The 18039-nt window shown below is 49.6% G+C and overlaps 1 protein-coding gene across 2 annotated transcripts in view; it reads right to left on the bottom strand.

The window, feature by feature from the left end:
• The window catches only part of PLCG2 (phospholipase C gamma 2), a 144873-nt gene that overhangs the window by 84648 nt on the left and 42186 nt on the right, over positions 1–18039 (bottom strand). For both annotated transcript variants that reach the window (XM_028501928.2, XM_036012265.1), the window contains exons 3-5: positions 8666–8809; positions 6454–6547; positions 5440–5487 (exon numbers count right to left, since the gene is read on the bottom strand). In XM_028501928.2, coding sequence (XP_028357729.1) covers positions 5440–5487; positions 6454–6547; positions 8666–8809 — 286 coding nt within the window. The remainder of the gene's footprint in view (positions 1–5439; positions 5488–6453; positions 6548–8665; positions 8810–18039) is intronic.

The following is an 18039-nucleotide window of genomic DNA, read 5'->3' as shown; positions in this document are numbered from 1 at the left end:
CAAGCAATCTACAGATGCAGAGTTTAAAACACTAGTGAGGACTTAGAACTTAAAACAGCATAAAAAGGACATGGAAATCATAAAAAAGAACCAGTCAGAAATAAAGGATACACTAACTGAAATGAAGAATAATTTACAGGGAATCAACAGTATAGTAGATGATGCTGAGAATAAAAACCAGCGATTTGTAATATAGGAAGCAAAAACACCCCTCAGAAAAGCAAAAAAAAAAAAAAAATCCAAAAACAAACAACAAAACGAGGGTAGTGTAAAAATTCTCTTGACAACTTCAAGCAAACCAATATCCACATCATAGGGGGTGCTGGAAGGGAGAGAGAGTGAGCAAGAAACTGAGAACCTATTTGAAAAGTAATGACAGAAAACTTCCCTAACCTAGTGAAAGAAACAGACATCAAGTCCAGGGAGCACAGAGAGTTCCAAACAAGATGAACCCAAAGATGCCCACACCAAGGCATGTCATAATTAAAATACCGAAGGTTAAAGACAAAGAGAGAATCTTAAAAGTAGCAAGGGAAAAGCAGTTACTTACATATAGGGGTCCTCCCATGAGACTGTCAGATGATTTTCTCAACAGAATCTCCTGCAGGCCCAGAAGGGCCAGCAAGAAATATTTAATGTGAAAAAGCAAGGACCTACCACCAAGATTTACTCTACCCAGCAAAGCTATCATTTAGATTCAAAGGGCATATAAAGAGTTTCCCAGACCAAAAAAAAAAAAAAACCTAAGCAAGTTCCTCACCACCAAACCAGTATGAACATGAAAGGTTTAGAGGTTATCTTTAAGAAGAAGAAAAAAAAGATTAAAAATGTAAACAATAAAATGGCCATAAACACATATCTATCAACAATTGAATCTAAAAACCAAAATAAATGAACAAGCAGAACAGAAACAGACTCACAGACACAGAGAACATTTTGATGGTTGCCACATGGAGAGGGTTGGGGGGATGGGTGGAAAAGGTGGAGGGATTAAGAAGTACAAATTGTTTGCTACAGAACAGTCATGGGGATGTTAAGTACAGCACGAGGAATAGAGTCAATAATATTGTAATAACTAGTATGGTGTCAGAGGGGTATGAGATTTATCAGGATGATCACTTAGGATTATAACTGTCTAATCATTGGGTGTACACCTGAAACTAATATAATATCGCATATCAACTGTAATTTAAAAATGAAAAATGAGTTAAATTAGAAAAAGATGAAGGCACAAGAAACAAACACACAATAGAGCTTAAGAAAATTTAGAGGACATCTTAAACTACCAACCAGTGAGTGACAGGAATAGTGAGTGCAGAGAGTGGCAAGGACCACCAGACTGGATACACACCCAGAAAGGTGTCAGGAGGACCCATCCTCTTCTCTAGATATCTAATTCCTATCCACACTTAAATTCCCAGATCAAATTCCTCCTTAATCCTTAAAGGCTTCCTAAAGCACTCCATCCCACACAGCTTCACTTCCTTCTCCAAACTTTGAGAAAAACGTGTTGTCCTAAATTTCATTTGGTACTGGGTTTGTGCCATCTAATAAACTTGGTTGTGCTATTGATTTAAAAAAGAACCCATGTGCATTTTTTTAAAGGAAACAATAAATGAAAGTGTAAAATGAAAAATAAAAGGTTGTATAGTCCCCTAGCCAAGGGTCAGTTGGAAGTTCGATAAGGATTAAAATCATAAGGGGGAAATTTTAAAATGGCAAAGGACTAGAATAGATATTTCTCCAAAGAAGATACACAAAATGGGCCCTGGCTGGTGGGACTCAGTGGACTGAGCAGCAGCCTGAGAACCAAAGGGTCCACAGGTTTGATTCCCAGTCAGGGCACATGCCTGGGTTGGGGGCCAGGTCCCCAGTAAGGGGCGCGTGAGAGGCAACACACATTGATATTTCTCTCCTTTTCCTTTCTCACTCTCTTCCCCCTCTCTAAAAATAATTAAATAAAATCATTTTAAAATTAAAAAGAAGATATACAAATGGTAAAAAGCACATGAAAAAATGCTCAACATCACTAGCCATGAGGAAAATGCAAATCAAAAACCAAAACAAGATACTACGTCATACCTGTTGGGGTGACTATTAGAAGCAAGAAAGTGGTAAAGAGTTGACAAGAAGTGGGGAAAAAATGGAACCCTTGTGCACAGCTGGTGGGAATGTGAAATGGCTGCAGTGCTATGGAAACAGTATTGAAGCTTGTCATTTGATCCAGTAATTCCACTTGTGGGTAATGCACAAAAGAAATCGGAAGCAGGAACTCTGCAAGGGGAAGTAATCCCAAGTGTCCACCAACAGAGGAACAAATCAATAAAATGTGTCTGTACATCAGAGGAATATTATTCAGCGTTAAAATGCGGAGAAACCTGACATGTGCTACAACATGAACAACCTTGAGGACATTATGCTGAGTGAAACAAGCCAGTCATAAAAAGACAAAAACTGTAGGATCCCACTTCTATGCGCTAACCAGAACAGCCAGGCTCACAGACAGAGAGGGAATAAAGGTCAGCAGAGGCTGGAAGGACGGGAAATGGGGATTCCAGTGTTTAATGGGCACGGAGTTTCAGTTTCACAAGACGAAGAGAGTTCCGAAGACAGGAGGTGGCGATGGCTGCCCAGAATGTACTTAATCTCACAGGGGGGGCACGTGCTCAGATGGGTTTCTGCAAGTCCTTAGAGAGATCTGTCTTTCTAAGCTGGTCCAGAACCTTCAACAGAGGGGCAGTCTATGATAAATCTTATGTTATGCAATTTACCACAATAAAACAAACTAAATACTATTTTTTAGGTCAGCATGGGGAAGGAAAGGTTTTTGCCTTTTCCTAGATTTCGAGAGCACAATTAAAAAATAAAAACAGGAACGGCAACATCAAGTACGGACAGGTGAGCCTCAAATCCTGGTGCCACACCTGACAAGGTGAGTTGCTGTAGACAAGTTTGTTTTTTTTTTAATTTTGTATTCATTGATTTGAGAAAAAGAGAGGAAAGGTGAGAGGGAGAAAGAAACATCAATTTGCTGTTCCACCCATTTATGCATTCATGGGTTGATTCTTATCTGTGCCCTGACTGGGGATCGAACCCACAACATTGGCATATTGGGACGATGCTCCAACCAACTTAACTATCCAGCCAGAGCTATAAACAAGTTACTTAACTGCTCTTGGCCTCAGTGTCTTCATGAAATGAATCAAAGGATCCCTTGCTCACCAGTCCGAGAGCATTCATTCCATCAGCCTTCCATAAGGATGTAACGTGCTCAGCACCGTGGCTGCTGCAAAGCAAGTTCTCAACAAATGCCAGCCTCCACCATTTTGTCCCTAGGGACGTGGAACATGAAAGCAGGTGCTTGGGCCAAGGAAAACTCCTGAGGGCTGTGCACTGCCCAAGCAGGGCCCTCGAGCCTTTCCTTTGCCTTCTGTTGCTCCTTTGTTTTCCTTCGGGGAAACCAATTAGTAGTGGGGTGACAGGAAAGGAGGGGAAATTGGCAGAAATGAGTTTGCCCTTACACTGGCTCCTTGGTCAAAGTGCCTTTTGAGAAACTCCCTTGGGGCCTCACAGGACCACAGGAAAGGTGGGACAGGCCACATGTTGACAGACCGGCAGGGCTCTGCCCACTGCGAGGGAGGTTGGGGAAGAAGGAGCAGTAAGCAAGGGACAAGGAATCAAGGTCCAGAAACAGACTTCCTCTTTGCTGAAGATTCTGGACCAGGTGATGGAAAGATAGATCTCTAAGAACAACTTGCAAAAATCCATGCTGAGCAAGACAGCCACTTCCTGACAACGGAAGTTGGAGACGCAGACTTTGGCGCAAAATCAGCATCTCCATACAACCACGGCATAAAGAGAGGGCCCAGGAGGCTCTGCCGGTCACCCCTGTGCCAATCTCAACTATGAGTCACCCCTCAGCCACCAAGAGAGGAAACGCTCATAGGAGGCACACCTCTGGGGCTGAAAGAGACCAGTGTGCACAAAACTCTCCAGTGCAGGGACCTCATTTGATCCGCCTCTGTTAACACTGGAGCACGGCCCAGGGTGTGGGACCCCACGGTGAATGCTGGGAGGGAGGAGGGGGTGGGAACAACAGACAGACAGAGGGACATGGAGTGTGCTGCTGGCTGACCTGACAACATTACTAAGCTCTTCAGCACTTCATGATTACTGTGTCCACATCAGACCATCGCTGTGTAGAGAATGAGTGTGGAAGGGTCCCCAAACTCTGAAAGTGGCGAGTGACAGGGGACACTGGCGTGACATGGAAATGCCTTGGAGATGGGAAGACTTTCAGGAACAAGAGGGAGGGTTGTACAGGTTAGTGATTGTCTCATATATGACACTGACATAGCTTAATGGAAGGAAGAAAACATGTGAAAAGTGAAAAAAGGTCTGAGGTGAGGCTAAAAAGAGACAATGATTGTAACATGCTTAGCGCAGAGCCTGGCATGCTCAGGGAATGGCAGCTGGTATTATCGTATTAATAAGAGCTGGCTTAAACCTGAGGAAAAAATGGCAAGAGGGTCTTCAACCTCACCCATACAGAAAGAAATGCAAATTTAAGCAAAAATCCGCTGCTGCCTTGCACCCATCAGACTAGCAAGAGTCCAAGCCCAGGGACACAGGGCGCAGGGAAACCGGAGTGCTCCTGCACCACTGGCAGGACGATCAAGTGCTGCCACCCCTCTCAAAACGTTAGACCCGAAAACTCCGTGCTGCTGGCACCCCTCTTCTGGGGTGTTACCCTGCTCTTCTCCTCCTCACACGAGTTAACCCAACGGTGTCTAGGCCCAAAGCTCTTCACGGCAGCATTATTCACCAAGACGTGAAGGACGGGGGACAGCTCTGCTGCCCATCAAGAAGGAAACGATTTCTCACCCGTCAGGAAATTACACCGCCGCATCCAAGGACAGACCATGCTTGTCACACAAGTGTCTCGCACAGAGCCCTGTGTGTGCCGACAGGGAACCCCTGCCAGACGCACTGTTACGTGAACAGGCCAGTCCCCTGAAGTCCACGTTATCACGTTGCCATCTCAGGGCTGCCCTGCCATTAGGACCACAGCTGTTTAACTTGGTTCACTTCTGTGTGGCCAGTCTCTCCCGCCACCAAGCAAGGGCAGGCGCCATGGCGATCCTGCGTCTCCCCAGGGCACAGAAGGGGCTCAAAGGTGAGGGCCAAAATGATGAGGTCTGAACGCTCTGTGATGGAGAATTTGTCTCTGCAGATGGACTCAAATTTCCCACTGGAATGAGGCTCCACACAGAAAGACTCTGTCGTCACCCTCCCCTGGTAGGTTACATCTGGCCTCATGAGGACCTTTCTGCAGCACAAAACATGCTCCCTCTGACTCCCTTAGAACAGTTCAAGGAAGAATGAAAGTCAGAGCCACAGAGATCTGGAGAAAAACACAAAAATGTGAATGAATCTTACCTGTTTTTTCTGGTTTGGTCCACTGAATAAATCTGCTTTCTCAGCCAACTGGGAAGAGAGTGGGGACAAGAGAGAGAGAGAGAGAGACAGAGAGAGGAGAAAGTTAGAAAATAGTACAAGTCTGGCCCTGGCTGGAGTGACTCAGTGGACTGAGTGCCAGCCTGCAAACTGAAGGGGTGCTGGTTCGATTCCCGGTCAGGGCACATGCCTGCTTTGTGGTCCAGGTCCCCAGCTGAGGGTGTGCGAGAGGCAAGTGGTCAATGTATCTCTCACACATCAGTGTCTGTCTCCCTCTCTTTCTCCCTCTCTTCCCAGCTCTCTAAAAATAAATTTAAAAAACAGTACAAGTCTGAGTTCTATGGGACAGGGACAGAGGAAACTGGGAAGAGTTTTCCAGCTTTCTAAATTGGAAAGCAGCTTCCTCCTTGTGGTCAAAATGCCCTGGCTGAGCCAGGAGGCCCCTTCAGCTCGGAGAGGCTGACATTCTTTAAACTGGTGACTCCCTCCAATGATACCCGTTAATCCCAAAAGAGCTGGTAAATAAAACAGTGGAAATTGGAGGGCTTTGGTTTATGGGGGTAGGGGGAGAACAATAATTCACACACCCATCCCAGCCAGACACTCATGTCGCTGACGGGACAGTCCTGAGTGGCAGGTGGAAAATTCTGGACCTTGCATCTACTGTCCTTTGATGAGTCAGCTAATGCCTTCCTAAATCCTTTAAGGAGGAAGCCTCTGGTCCTTTCCTCAAATACAACACCAAGGCAGGTTTCTGGCTCAGTTTCAGCGCACTCCTCGCTCTATGGCCAAGGCCATGGCCCCAATACCGAGAGAGCCTCTTCTGTGAGACATTAGAGAGACCACAGCCACTATGGGGCACCTACTGCATGCAGGACACTCAACGAACCTCCAAGATGAAATGTCTTATTTTTCTTTCCTTTACCCACGTTGGCTAAAGGGAGGAGAATAAATGAATGAATCCGTGAACACAGATAGACAGGCAAAAGCCAGTACCTCTCAATAATGGTGGGTGTGGACGCACTCATTGCTTCTTGGTGTAAGATTTTCAAGCCGGAGAGCCACTTGGTTGCATCTTCCTTAGAGTCAGCTGGAGAGGTGAACAAGGAATGGAAACACTGAATCATGCCCTGGGAAGACTACAGCTTAGTGACCCTGGCTCCCTGGCTCCCCACCTCCCCAGCCCCATTCGGATGGTGGGGGTGGGAGAAGCCTGTGCCAATCTGTAGTCTTGCAGGACGGCACCAAGAAGGCATCCGTCCCCTTCACAGCTGCGTGATTCTAAGACCTGCTCTTTGTCTGAGATGAGATCACGTGCCCATTATGAGCCTCCTACACAAAGGAGACAAGTAGGCTATTTTTCAAAAAAAGTTTTAGCTTTTAACCCTATGACAATGAGCAAGATGCAGGGCCTGGAGTAACTTGTACCAAAATCCCGAGCAGCCCTCAGCGTTTCCCGTTTCCAACCAAGGCCAGAGAGAGGGTGGAAAGTAGGAGACGCTGGTGCCCACAAGGGAAGCAGCAACAAGAGGTGGTTAGGAGCTTGGCATCACCTCCAAGTCCCCCTGCACCACTCAGCGCTGTGTGACGTTCAGCTGGATACTTAACCCTTCTGTGCCTCATTTCCTCATCAGTGAATGGAGCTACTAGCAGTGCAAACACCTGGCGGAGTTATTAAACATCTAACGAACCACCAGGCATCTTGTTAGTTCAGACAGGACCATGCCAACACTGCTGCTCTCACTCTTCCCATGCGGATGAGGGGGGAACCAAGGCTCAGAAGGTTAAGACACCTGTCTCAGCCAATAAATGAGAACCTGGGATCTGAATCTAAACCTTGCTCATCTCCCTACCTGACCTTGAATTCCAGAGCCCTGGAGGAGGCACCCTGGAGTGAGACAGACTAGTATCCTGGGCTTCACGTCTTGCGTGGGTTCTCACAGTCTCTCTACCAAGCACAGCAGCCGGGCTCGGCCTGCAGTGAGGCTAAATGGACACAGCTCTGAAGACTCACAGTTGCGAGCCCCTCTCCCTCCTGCCCCATCTCTGCCACCCTCCACACACCATCAGAGACACACCATATCCCATGCCCAGCTTGATTTTTCCCTCGTCCAAGCACTTGTATATACAATGCCCTCTCCCTAGACCATCTCCCCTCTTTCCTCCCAACTCGTACTGATGCTTCAAAACCCAGTTTAAAAGTCACCTCCTCTGCAAAGCCTTCCCTGGAATTAGACACTCGATACTCCTCAGCGCACTGTATTATGCTTGAACTACTGCTCTTATCACAGCTCCTGTCCTCACATCTGTCTCCCAAATAGACTATGAACTCCTTAAAGGCAGCAACTGTGTCTTATTCGTCTTCAGAGCCCCATGGACTTCCAGCATGACCGAGCTCAAGCCTATGCTTCAAAGATGCCTCATGAAAAAATGAAAGACAAATAAAATTGATGACAGTTATTTGACCCTAAATGAAACGTCTCCTGTGAAAGCATCCCCCCACTGTGGTCCAACTTCCGTGGTATTTATTCACTCTCTCTTCAGTCGTGACGGTGCCTGCAGTGCTAAGCCAATGATAAGTTCTGGGACTGGATGTGAAGGGAGCTCCAAGCTTCTGCTCCTGAGTAAGGTGCCTGAGCTTTTCCACAGCTCTTCTTCTGGCCTCTCGGGGGCCTCCTATGGCTTTTTGGTGGATTTGCACGGATGACCAGAAACCTCACCTCCAGATACATGTGTCTGTGTGTGTGCACATATGCATGCATGCATACATACACCCACGTGCATGCATGTGTATACTCCGTGTATGTGTGTATATGTGCATGCTTACTTGTGTGAGACATAAGATTTCAGGAGAGTTCCTTCAGTTCTGTTAAGCTGAACAAATAGTGTAGACCAGTCTGTGCTGGACAAAACTGTCATCGGCCTTCAGCTCTCAGCATAAGCCAGGCAGGCCCTTAGTAGAACCCTCACAACACCGCACCGAGGCCAGCACTATGATTCTCCCATTTCCCAGCTGACCAAACAGCAGCTCAGAGGGGTTGACTAGCTTGCCCAAAGGCACACAGCCAGGAAGGAGCAGGGTTAGGATTCAAAACCATGATGCCCCCAAACACACATTAGTGGGAAGGCAGGTGTCAGCATCCTGCTACTAGAAAATGTCCTAAGAAGGAAACCAAGGAGGGAGGAAAGCACCCAGAGGTGCACCCACCTGCTAAACTGAGCGTGCTGAGGGTGAACTGGGTGCCGTACAGGATGGTGAAGCAGCAGTCTTCCTTCTGGCGCACTGCTTTGGCACGCTCAAAATCCTTGGAGCACTTCCCCGGGCGGATTTCCTTTATTTCCATGATATCCACTAAAAGGAAATGAACACAAACCAATTAGAAGCTGGAGTTCACTCACCTGAGGATGCACCCCAAACATATAGCCCAGCCCCTTCATGCCCCAGAATGAAAACGAGTGGCCCCAGCCCCTCCACCCTGCCCCGACTGCAGGACTGTGTGCACATAAATAAAATGACTAAGGATTGCAATAGTTCTACAGCGACAGATAACAGAAACGAAGGGGAATTATGCCTCCACCCAAGGGAGACCCCTTTCCTGCCATAGGATGACCAGTGACCTGTGCACTGCTACAAAGAGACAAACTCAACTGGTCCCTTCCTCCCCTTTTCTGTCAAAAAAGCACCCTTTCCTGGGAGGAACACACTCCACATGCTTCAGATGAATCTGGTCCATTTCTCTTGACCTCCTGCCACAATAATCTGAAGACGGGAATGACCAAGGTGCTCCCCCCGCCCCCGCACAGTGATTAGTTCAGGGACAAGCACATGGCCCAGTGGCAGGCCCATCAGAAGCCTCCTGGGACTCATTTGGCCAGAGCTACTCATAAAGTTTCTCCTGCTGCTGCCTGGCTGATAGAATTTCAGTCCATGGAAAGACAAGATTGAGTCCTGATGCTCTATTTGAGCCCCTGGGTCTGGTCGACCTTGAAGATACTTCTACCCCAACATGCTACTTATATGATCCAATAAACTCTTTTTTGCTTAGGTTAGTGTGAAATGAGTTTCTGTCCCTTGCAACCGTAAGAGTCCTGGTACATGCATCTCAGTGCTCAACAAAGAAACAGGCAAGAGAGATATTCCCAGAAAAGGGGAGGGGAGGAGGTCTCAGCTTTGACCTAGGGTCAAGGGAGCAGACAGATGAGGCACAGAAGGTGAACAGCAGCACTGTGGAGTCCCGGTGGGAACAGTGTTACTGGTGGACGGTCTGTCGGAGCCTAGGAAGTCTTCCCCCTGCCAAGGTGGTGGCAGGAGGAGGTTCCTGCACTGAGCACACAAAAAGCCCTTCCCCCCAACTCTCTGGTACCAGATCAGGGGTGAGACCAGGAAAAGGCAGGCACTTTGCACCATAAAAATCAAAATGGCAGCAGGGGGAGGTGCTGGGCCAGAGAGGCCTGTCAGTCTAGCTTGGGGAAAGAAACAATTAAAAGGGAGGAGAACTGACCCAAAGCACGCAAAAGTCTGGGAAGCTGATTGGTCATTTTGAGAAAGCACCTGGTCCATCCCGCACTTGAGCTAATATAAACCCAAGGGAGCAAAGGAGGCTCTCTCTCTCTTGCTCGTGGCTGGCTTGCTTTAGACCTGCACTCAGACGGTGGACTTGCCTGTTCTGTCCATGGTCCATGTTGCTTTAGCTGTCCCTTGGCCCATGGCCTCTGGCGAGAGCTTCTCTTGCTCTCTTGCCAAGCTACAGACGCATTCACTGGTGTGTTCGTGCCGTCTCTCCTGGGAGCACGTAATCTTGTGACCCTAGCAACCACCCACACCCCCCCTGGAGGGAGCTTGAAATGGGCAGTAGCCTGAAACAAGCTGAGCTACTGGATGACCGCTCAGCAGCCACCTGTGGGCTCCCAAAGACTGCACTTCAAATTGGAGCAGAAACTCTGGGCGCCGGCTTTTGTCTTGGCCTTGCTGAGGAGACGGGCTTTGAGACAGGGAGCTCGCCCTTCTCCCAGCACACACAGCACTAGAACAAAACCTCCTTCCTTTTTCACCAGCACCTGCTCACGAGCTTGGACGTTATGGTGACAGGCAGCCCAAACCCCCTTTTCTGTTCGGTAACAAGAGCAGAAAAGATTCATGGCCATTGAAGCAACTGGCGTGTGGGTGCAGAGAGTAAAATTGTCAAAGGAGGGATGGAATGAACTAAGCCTTCTGCTTTCTTGCCAGGATCTAGCTAAATTGAAAACGCTTTGGGGGACCAGGGTCATAAAGTGACGTGAAAAGGCTCTAAAGCAAACTGCATGTGTTCTGCATCCTGCGTGTGACGGCGGTCACACAAATCTGTGCGGCAGATACAGTTCCACAGAACTACACACCAACCCCAGAACAAAACACGACCAAAGACGACTGCATGTAAAAAGGAGTGAAAACCAATGATGGCCTGTAGCGTATTTCATAATACTGTAGAGCGCCACTTTCCTGGGTTTGATAACTGCGGTTATGAAAGACTTTACCGCTGGGGGAAGCTGGATGAACGGAACACAGAAACGCTGTCTTATTTTTGCAATGTCTGCAGGAATCTAAATTCATTTCAAAATAAAAAGGTTTAAAAACTACTGATCAACCATGGGTGGCCCTATTATTGGGGGACTGGTGTTCATAAACCCAGGGCAGGTAGGAGGGTGGGGGTCATATCCCCCTTCTTCACCCAACCCTGGAACCTGGGAGTCTCATCTCTCCTCTGTATCTTCAGTCCACAAAACCAACAAAACGAACAAAACACAGATCCTTTGTCTGTTCTGAAATTCACAGCCTTCTAGAAGGAAATCAGCATTGCTGATTTAACTGCTTTTGCAACCACCTAAGAACATGAAAGGTATTCACATCTGTTCTCAGAAATTACTTATCCACCCAGTTGACTGCTGGTCAAGAGCTTAGTGACTTCAAGCAAATATTCGTTATTATTTCCTATCTAGTCTAATGATGATTATCTAACCAGTCTCCTTCCCCATAAAATATCTCTACGAGGGAATCTCTGAATTAGCCTACTGTGAGCTTTTTTTCTTTGCTGCAACATTATAATAAAAATATGATACATGTATGTAACTAAAAACATTTTTCGGATAATGCAATACGGTCTTCAGGTAATCACCAAGTCTGATCAAGTCTACTTTCTAAACCACTCTTGAATTTGTCAACTGCTATCCATTTCCATGGTCCACACCCCTGCTCTATCCCACCTGGTCTTCGGAAGTAGCTGGAAGTTACCCCCGGAGCCACTTTTATAAAATGCAGGTATGCTCACGCAGTCCTGGGCTGCAACCCTTCCGCGGTGTCCAGTGCTGTGAGGACTAAGAACCAAGCCCCAGGGCTGGCCTCTGCATGCTCCGGCCACACCGGCCCCATCTCAGAACCCCAGACATGCTGTTGGCTCTGCTAGGAAGGCTCTTAGCCTATTCAGCTCCAAATTCTCCCTTCCAGTCGCAGTCCAATCACCACCAAACTCACGGAAAACCCTCCGACCCCTTCTGTTATACAGACCAAGCCCCTCTCCCCATAGCAGTGACCACAGGCTGCGCTTACAGGTGTGAACCGTGGACTCAGAACTCTTTCCCTCGACGGTGCTGCCTTCCTCACCACTGTATCCCTGCCGGAAGCAGAGAGGTGGTATACAGTGCAGCCTCATGAACAGCTGAAAGAGGAAGGGGACAGAGGGAGATGGGGACACAGACAGGGGCAGACCTGGGAATGGGACCGAGGGAGAGACACAGAGAGACAGGCACACAGATATGAACAAAGACAACTGAAGACACCCAAACAGGGTAAAAGGGACAGAGACACCAGACAGGAACAGAGGACATGCCACCCAGACAAGGAGATACACACACACACAGACTGTCAGAGAGAGGGAAAACCACAGGCGACGGAAAAACAATGAAGTAACAGCCACTCTAATGATGCCAGGGGCCTGGTCGCCCACACACGGTCTTTTGCTTCAGTGATAGCAGCATCCTTCACCCGGCCCTGGCCCTGGCCCAGATGGGGGCTGCAGGCACCCACCTTCCCCGGCCAGGACTGGTCACCTCCGCCACGTCATCCCAACCATCTCCCTCTTTCTCCTCCCCAGAGAGGTCCTGGCCACTCATCACACTGGGGAAAGGCTAGGCTTCCTCCACGGCACTGCCTTTGCTCCTTCGCAGAGACCCCTTGACTCTGTGGGTGGGCCTATGACCGGGCTCTCTGTGCTGCCCCGTTTCTACGTGCTCATCCTCTCGCTGACACCACACCGTCCTGCCAGCCATGGCCTCACAGTAAGTCCCGAAGCGGGGCAGTGTCAGCCGTCCGACTCCATTCTTCTTCAATACCACGCCGGCTATTCCAGGCCTTTGCCGCCCACACAGCCTTTAGGACCAGTTCATCAGTGGCCACGGAAGAACTTGCTGGAATTTGGATTGCAGTTGTGTTGAACTATAAGCCAAGTCGGAAAGAAGTGACATGTTGAGCATCCCTACCCATGAACATGGACTAGCTAGCCATCACACTTTCAACCACGAGCCAGACATTTCACAGGAGGCACGTGGTCCTGGCTGCCACGCGTCTTACAGGCACAGCAGTCTCACCCATGAGGATAAAATTAAAGGTGACAAAAATCACGTAAAATTCTCACAGAACACTTAATGTGTGCCCAGCACCGTGCTGACACCTTCCAGGTTGTTGCAGATCCGTTCCCCAGAAGCTGAGTCTCCGTGGGGCAGGGATTTCCATTCAGGTGTTCACTGGCGGGGCAGGGGTGCTCAAAGGAGAAGGGAGTGTGGGGGCAGGTTGGGGCAGGAGAAGAAAGCTCAGTTGGGCGGCAGCCCCAGCAGCAGATGGCCTTCGGCCTGATGGCAAGTGGAAGAATCAGGATTAGAACCCTTAAACAGCTTCCTGTGGTCAAGCAAGGGACTCGGAGAAGCAGCATCAGAACAAGGAGCCCTCATCCCACCTCGCTGCTCCACCAGGAAGTCCCACCACACACACGTGTTTGCACACGCATGCACACACTCACAAGCTGTCTCCTGACCTTGTCAGATCTCGTTTAAGTGGCTTCTCCACAATACTGTCTTCCTTCTCGATCTCCCTGAATTGGCACATCCTGCTGTTTCCATATCTGTGCTATCAAGTTTCTCACCAGCACCATTTGTATTTTTAAGTTTATTTGCTCACCTGTGTGTCCGCTCCCTCTCTAGGCCCCAGGAGAACAGGGGTTGTGTCTGTCCCATTCACGCCCGGAGCCTCCTGCTGCCTACGCCAGCGCCTGGCTCGGAGCAGAAACTCAGAGACCCGCAGAATGAATGAATTAGGTTCCTCGGGTGCCCTGGTCTGGCTTTCCCCAGAAGCAGACCCTGGGGAAAGCTAGGGTCTCTCTGGGCTTTCTGGGCTTTCGAGACTAAAGCACAAGCAGTGTATGTGGGAGGCGGTCTCTGAAAACAGCAGAACAGGAGTGAGGAAGTGAGAGGAGAAGGGAAGGAGCTGAGAAAGGGGTGGCCATGTTATCAAGCCGGTACCCCCGTGGGCACCCGGAGCTGAGCCCACAGGGGCTCGGACAGTCCTCAGAGTCCGCCTTACTGAGAAGCGAGGGACCTGGGGTCTTTATCCCCTGACTCCGCCTTCCGCAGGCTGAGGGCTGCTTCTAAGGGCCTCAACTCCCCCGGCCTCAGGCGGGGGGCTGCAGTGTTCACAACAAGCTGCCTTCCACGTGCAGAAGGGAAAGCTTCTTGCTTTCCCTCAGCAGCCTCCGCTGCGTCAGGCTATCGGTTCCTGCGCCACCCCCACGGGGTACAGCATCATTATTTTGAGCGCTCACAGGCCCACTACCTCTCTAGTTCAGGCAGGAGGGTGATGGATGTGGACAAGCCCCAGTTATTGAAATTATGAGCTTCCCTTGGCTCCCCCAGCAGAGCCACGACAGGGAGCTGGGACAAGACGGTACTGCCCCTCGTCCCCCAAAGGTGTCTCTCAGCAGCAGGTGGTCTGAAATTACAGATACCAGTGTGCACTCTCTTTTAAAACATGTCTTTATTAAGGTATTGTTCATGTGCCATAAACTCATCCACTTAAAATGTACAGTCCAGCCCTGGCGGGGTGGCTCACTTGGCTGGAGCGTTGTCCCATACACCAAAAGGTTGCAGGTTCGATCCCCAGCTGGGGCATGTGCAGGAGGCAACCAGTCAATGTTTCTCACATCAACGTTTCTCTCTCTCTCCCTGCACCCCACCCCCGTCTCTAAAATCAATAAACATATCCTTGGATAAGGATTTTTAAAAAAATAAAAAAAAAAAAAATAAGACTTAAAAAATGTAGAGCTCAATGACTTTCAGCAATCCAAACATGAGTGGAGCCGCCACCAGAGTCGATGTAAAACATGTTAATAAGATCACCACAGAAAGAACCCCACGCCCAAGCGTCACTCCCCGCTCCCCTCTCAGCCCCACACCAGCCCTGCCCTGCACCAGTCTCTACAGACTTGCCTGCCATGTAAACTTCATGTACATGGACACTTCATGTAAATGGAACCATATACAACAGGTGGCCTTTTGTGTTTGTGTTTGGCTGCTCTCTGTCAGCACAACGTCTCAAGGGCTCATCTGCGTTGCAGCGTGTGTCAGGGCTGCACTCCTGTCTGCGGAGGGACCGCACTCCATTTATCCTTCCGTCCACTGATGGCCACGTGGGTTGCTTCCACCTTCTGGCTACTGGGGACAGTGCGGCTATGAACAGTCACGTGCAAGCTTCTGCTTAAACACCCGTTTTTGATTCTCTGGGGTCTCTCCTCCGAGTGGAAGGCAGTCCTCTACTGACCACACCCTCAGGGCTGCAGGTGTAATGGTGAGGGTCCAGCCATCAGCCTGAGCCGGGGAGGGCCCTTACATGTTGGTGTAAAGCCACCTGCTGAGCATAAGCTGGTGGCTGGGGACTCCATGAGAAGGTGGCGGTTGAGCCACCACCAAGCCCTCCACAGCTGCTACTACCACTTCCCAGGCTTTCTGGGTGGGCCGGGGCCAGGTCCATAGGCCCCAGCAGGCTGCCCACTATTTGGCCACTCCCTTGATGACCAGGAGCCCCAAGAGGGCAGGAAGAAAATCCCTCACCAGTGGGGGTGGTTTTCTACAGTAACTGGCAGCCTGAGGGGCCTATTGGGCACTTGTGTTGATGTGCCCCGCAGTTGCTGGTGGTTAGCAGGTGGACCCAGGAACTAGGCCACTGGGTTCAAATCCAAGGTGGCTTCAGGCAGGAGCCTCACCCCTCCATGCGTCCCGGTGACCAGCGGAAGCACTGAGTGCTCTTTGAGGATTAAATGAGTGTGGGTCTAGATATGTGTGTGCACATACGTGTATTAAAATAGTGCCTGATGATTTTAACTAATAAAGATGTAGTGACTTCTAAACTCTTGCTAGCTATTATTTTTAAGATCAATGCAATTGAACAAATAGGGACTCACACAAGGAAAAACACAGTTTCTCAATGTATGTGTTATGGGAATTGAAGAGGCAGATCTGTCAGTACTGATGTGGAAAGAAAGTCACAATGGCTCATGTAAGTAGGATCCTGGATGCATGTGCCTGTGTGTGCACATGTTGGTGTGACCACATGCATGCACACACGCGCGTGCACACACTGCACACAGGTGTCCCTTGCTATTCACATTCTCACTATCTGAACACCCACTGTAACTGGTGAACAGTGTTGGCTCAAAATGCCCTGCCCAGATCACACACACACCTGCTCTGGGGCCACACCTGCAGCATCAGGGAAAAGGCAGCTGCGCAGCTGCCCGCCGCCCGCAGCAGGAGGGCGGCGTGCCCGGTGCTGCCCCATGGAAAACCGCCGTGCAGCAAACCTGATGTCCCGCCCCGAACTCATCCTTCCGGAGCCCTAGCGTCTGCTTCTGACAAGCAAATCACGAGAGTCCAATTTAGATGATCACCTTCAGTATTTTTAACAGACGATTTCAGTGTCCTGTCTATTAAGTTATAAAGCAGAGGACAGGGAAAAAACACATTTTACAACCAATGCTATATACTATAGTATCCTATGTACTTTTCACAAACATGCCCAGTGACAAGTTCATTAAAGCATCAAATAATTAGGTATTTGTTGCTGGCCACACAGAAATATTTGATGGGTTCATTTCTAAGTATTTAAGGGTGTTAAGCAGTCTGGGGAAATTGGTTGTTTTTTTTTTCCATCAGTTGGTTAATACACTACGTCTGTATCCACGTGACACCATGTAATACATTGCTGTGCTGTCCGAAGGAGGTGCTCTCCATCGTTTTCAGGAATGCGTTAGGCTCAGCCAAGAAGGATGCCTATGGTGACACATGTGCATTTGTGTGTAAAAGCATGAGAAAGCTTAAAAGAAAAGACTGCCCCCAGCTTGCTGACAACAGGAGTTACAGTGGGAAGGGTGATGGGCCCATGGCCGCAGGGGTGGCTTGGCCTGCACTGGTGAGCGTGTCGGCCAGGGGCACACACAGTTGCTCAGATGACCGACTTTATTTTCAAAGCTGGCTGTGGTGGCCAGAGCTCAGACTGTGCATGCTGGTGAGGTGGGGCTCGGCAGCCCTGTTTCCTGCTTGAAGAAGCGAGATAACACGGCCACAGAAGCGAGACCTCTTTGCACAATCTTCCCCGCTCCTGGCCTCACCTTCGTCTTTCCCAGGTCCAGCTGACCTCCTGCACCCTCCCCACCTGTCACCTACAGACACACATTGGGTTTCCAGCCCCCTCCCGCTCCCTGCCTGTCCTCGCCACCCCCCTGGCTGGCTGTCCTCGTGACCCTGTTCTTCAAACTCCTGTTTCCTCTCTTCTCCCACTCTTCATGCTGGGCCCCTCGCAGGCTGCCTGCCACCCCACCTGGACACCCACCTACCTTCGCACCAAGCACGTGGCCTTTTCCCCAGTTCCCACACTCCACCTCAGGAGGCACCATCTGCAAACAAGCTTAACAAAGTATCTTCAAGGAATCACCAGAGGGATTCGAGGAGAGAGGAGACAGGCAAGTTTTGGGCATCATCCCACATGGAATCCCACCCTCCTTTCCTACTTTCTGTCATTCGATCAGCCAGGTAGTGACTGGGATCACACTGAGCGAGGGGATGAAGCAGACACACCCAGTCCCTGACCTTGGGAGCCCAGAGCCCAGAAGGGAGGACGGGCCCTGTCCAAAGCAGCACATGAACACGAAAATCTACAACCGCACGAAACATCTCAGAGGCGTGAAATACCGACACCGGGACTCCTTCCAGCAGCAGGGAGACACGCTTCTCTGAGGGCTTGCATCCTGGCTGAGTTCTGGAGGCTGGAGATAACCTGGTGAAGCGGGAGGAGACAGCCCTCCCCGTAGGGAGGTAGGGAGTCCCAGAGGGCAGAGACCTTCAAATCCCTGCTCTGCGCCACAACAGCAGGTGGGAGCTTGGGCAAGTCACTGCTGTGCCCTCACCTGCACGCAGCGATCACAACACCTCCTTCACTGAGCTGTTCTGCAACTGCGGTGCAATTACACCGACTCAAAACCCTGTGGTTCCCAGGAGGTCTCAGTC

This window comes from Phyllostomus discolor, chromosome 12 (assembly GCF_004126475.2).
Source record: "Phyllostomus discolor isolate MPI-MPIP mPhyDis1 chromosome 12, mPhyDis1.pri.v3, whole genome shotgun sequence".
Classification (NCBI taxonomy): domain Eukaryota; kingdom Metazoa; phylum Chordata; class Mammalia; order Chiroptera; family Phyllostomidae; genus Phyllostomus; species Phyllostomus discolor.
This window is presented reverse-complemented; position numbering and strand designations above follow the sequence as displayed.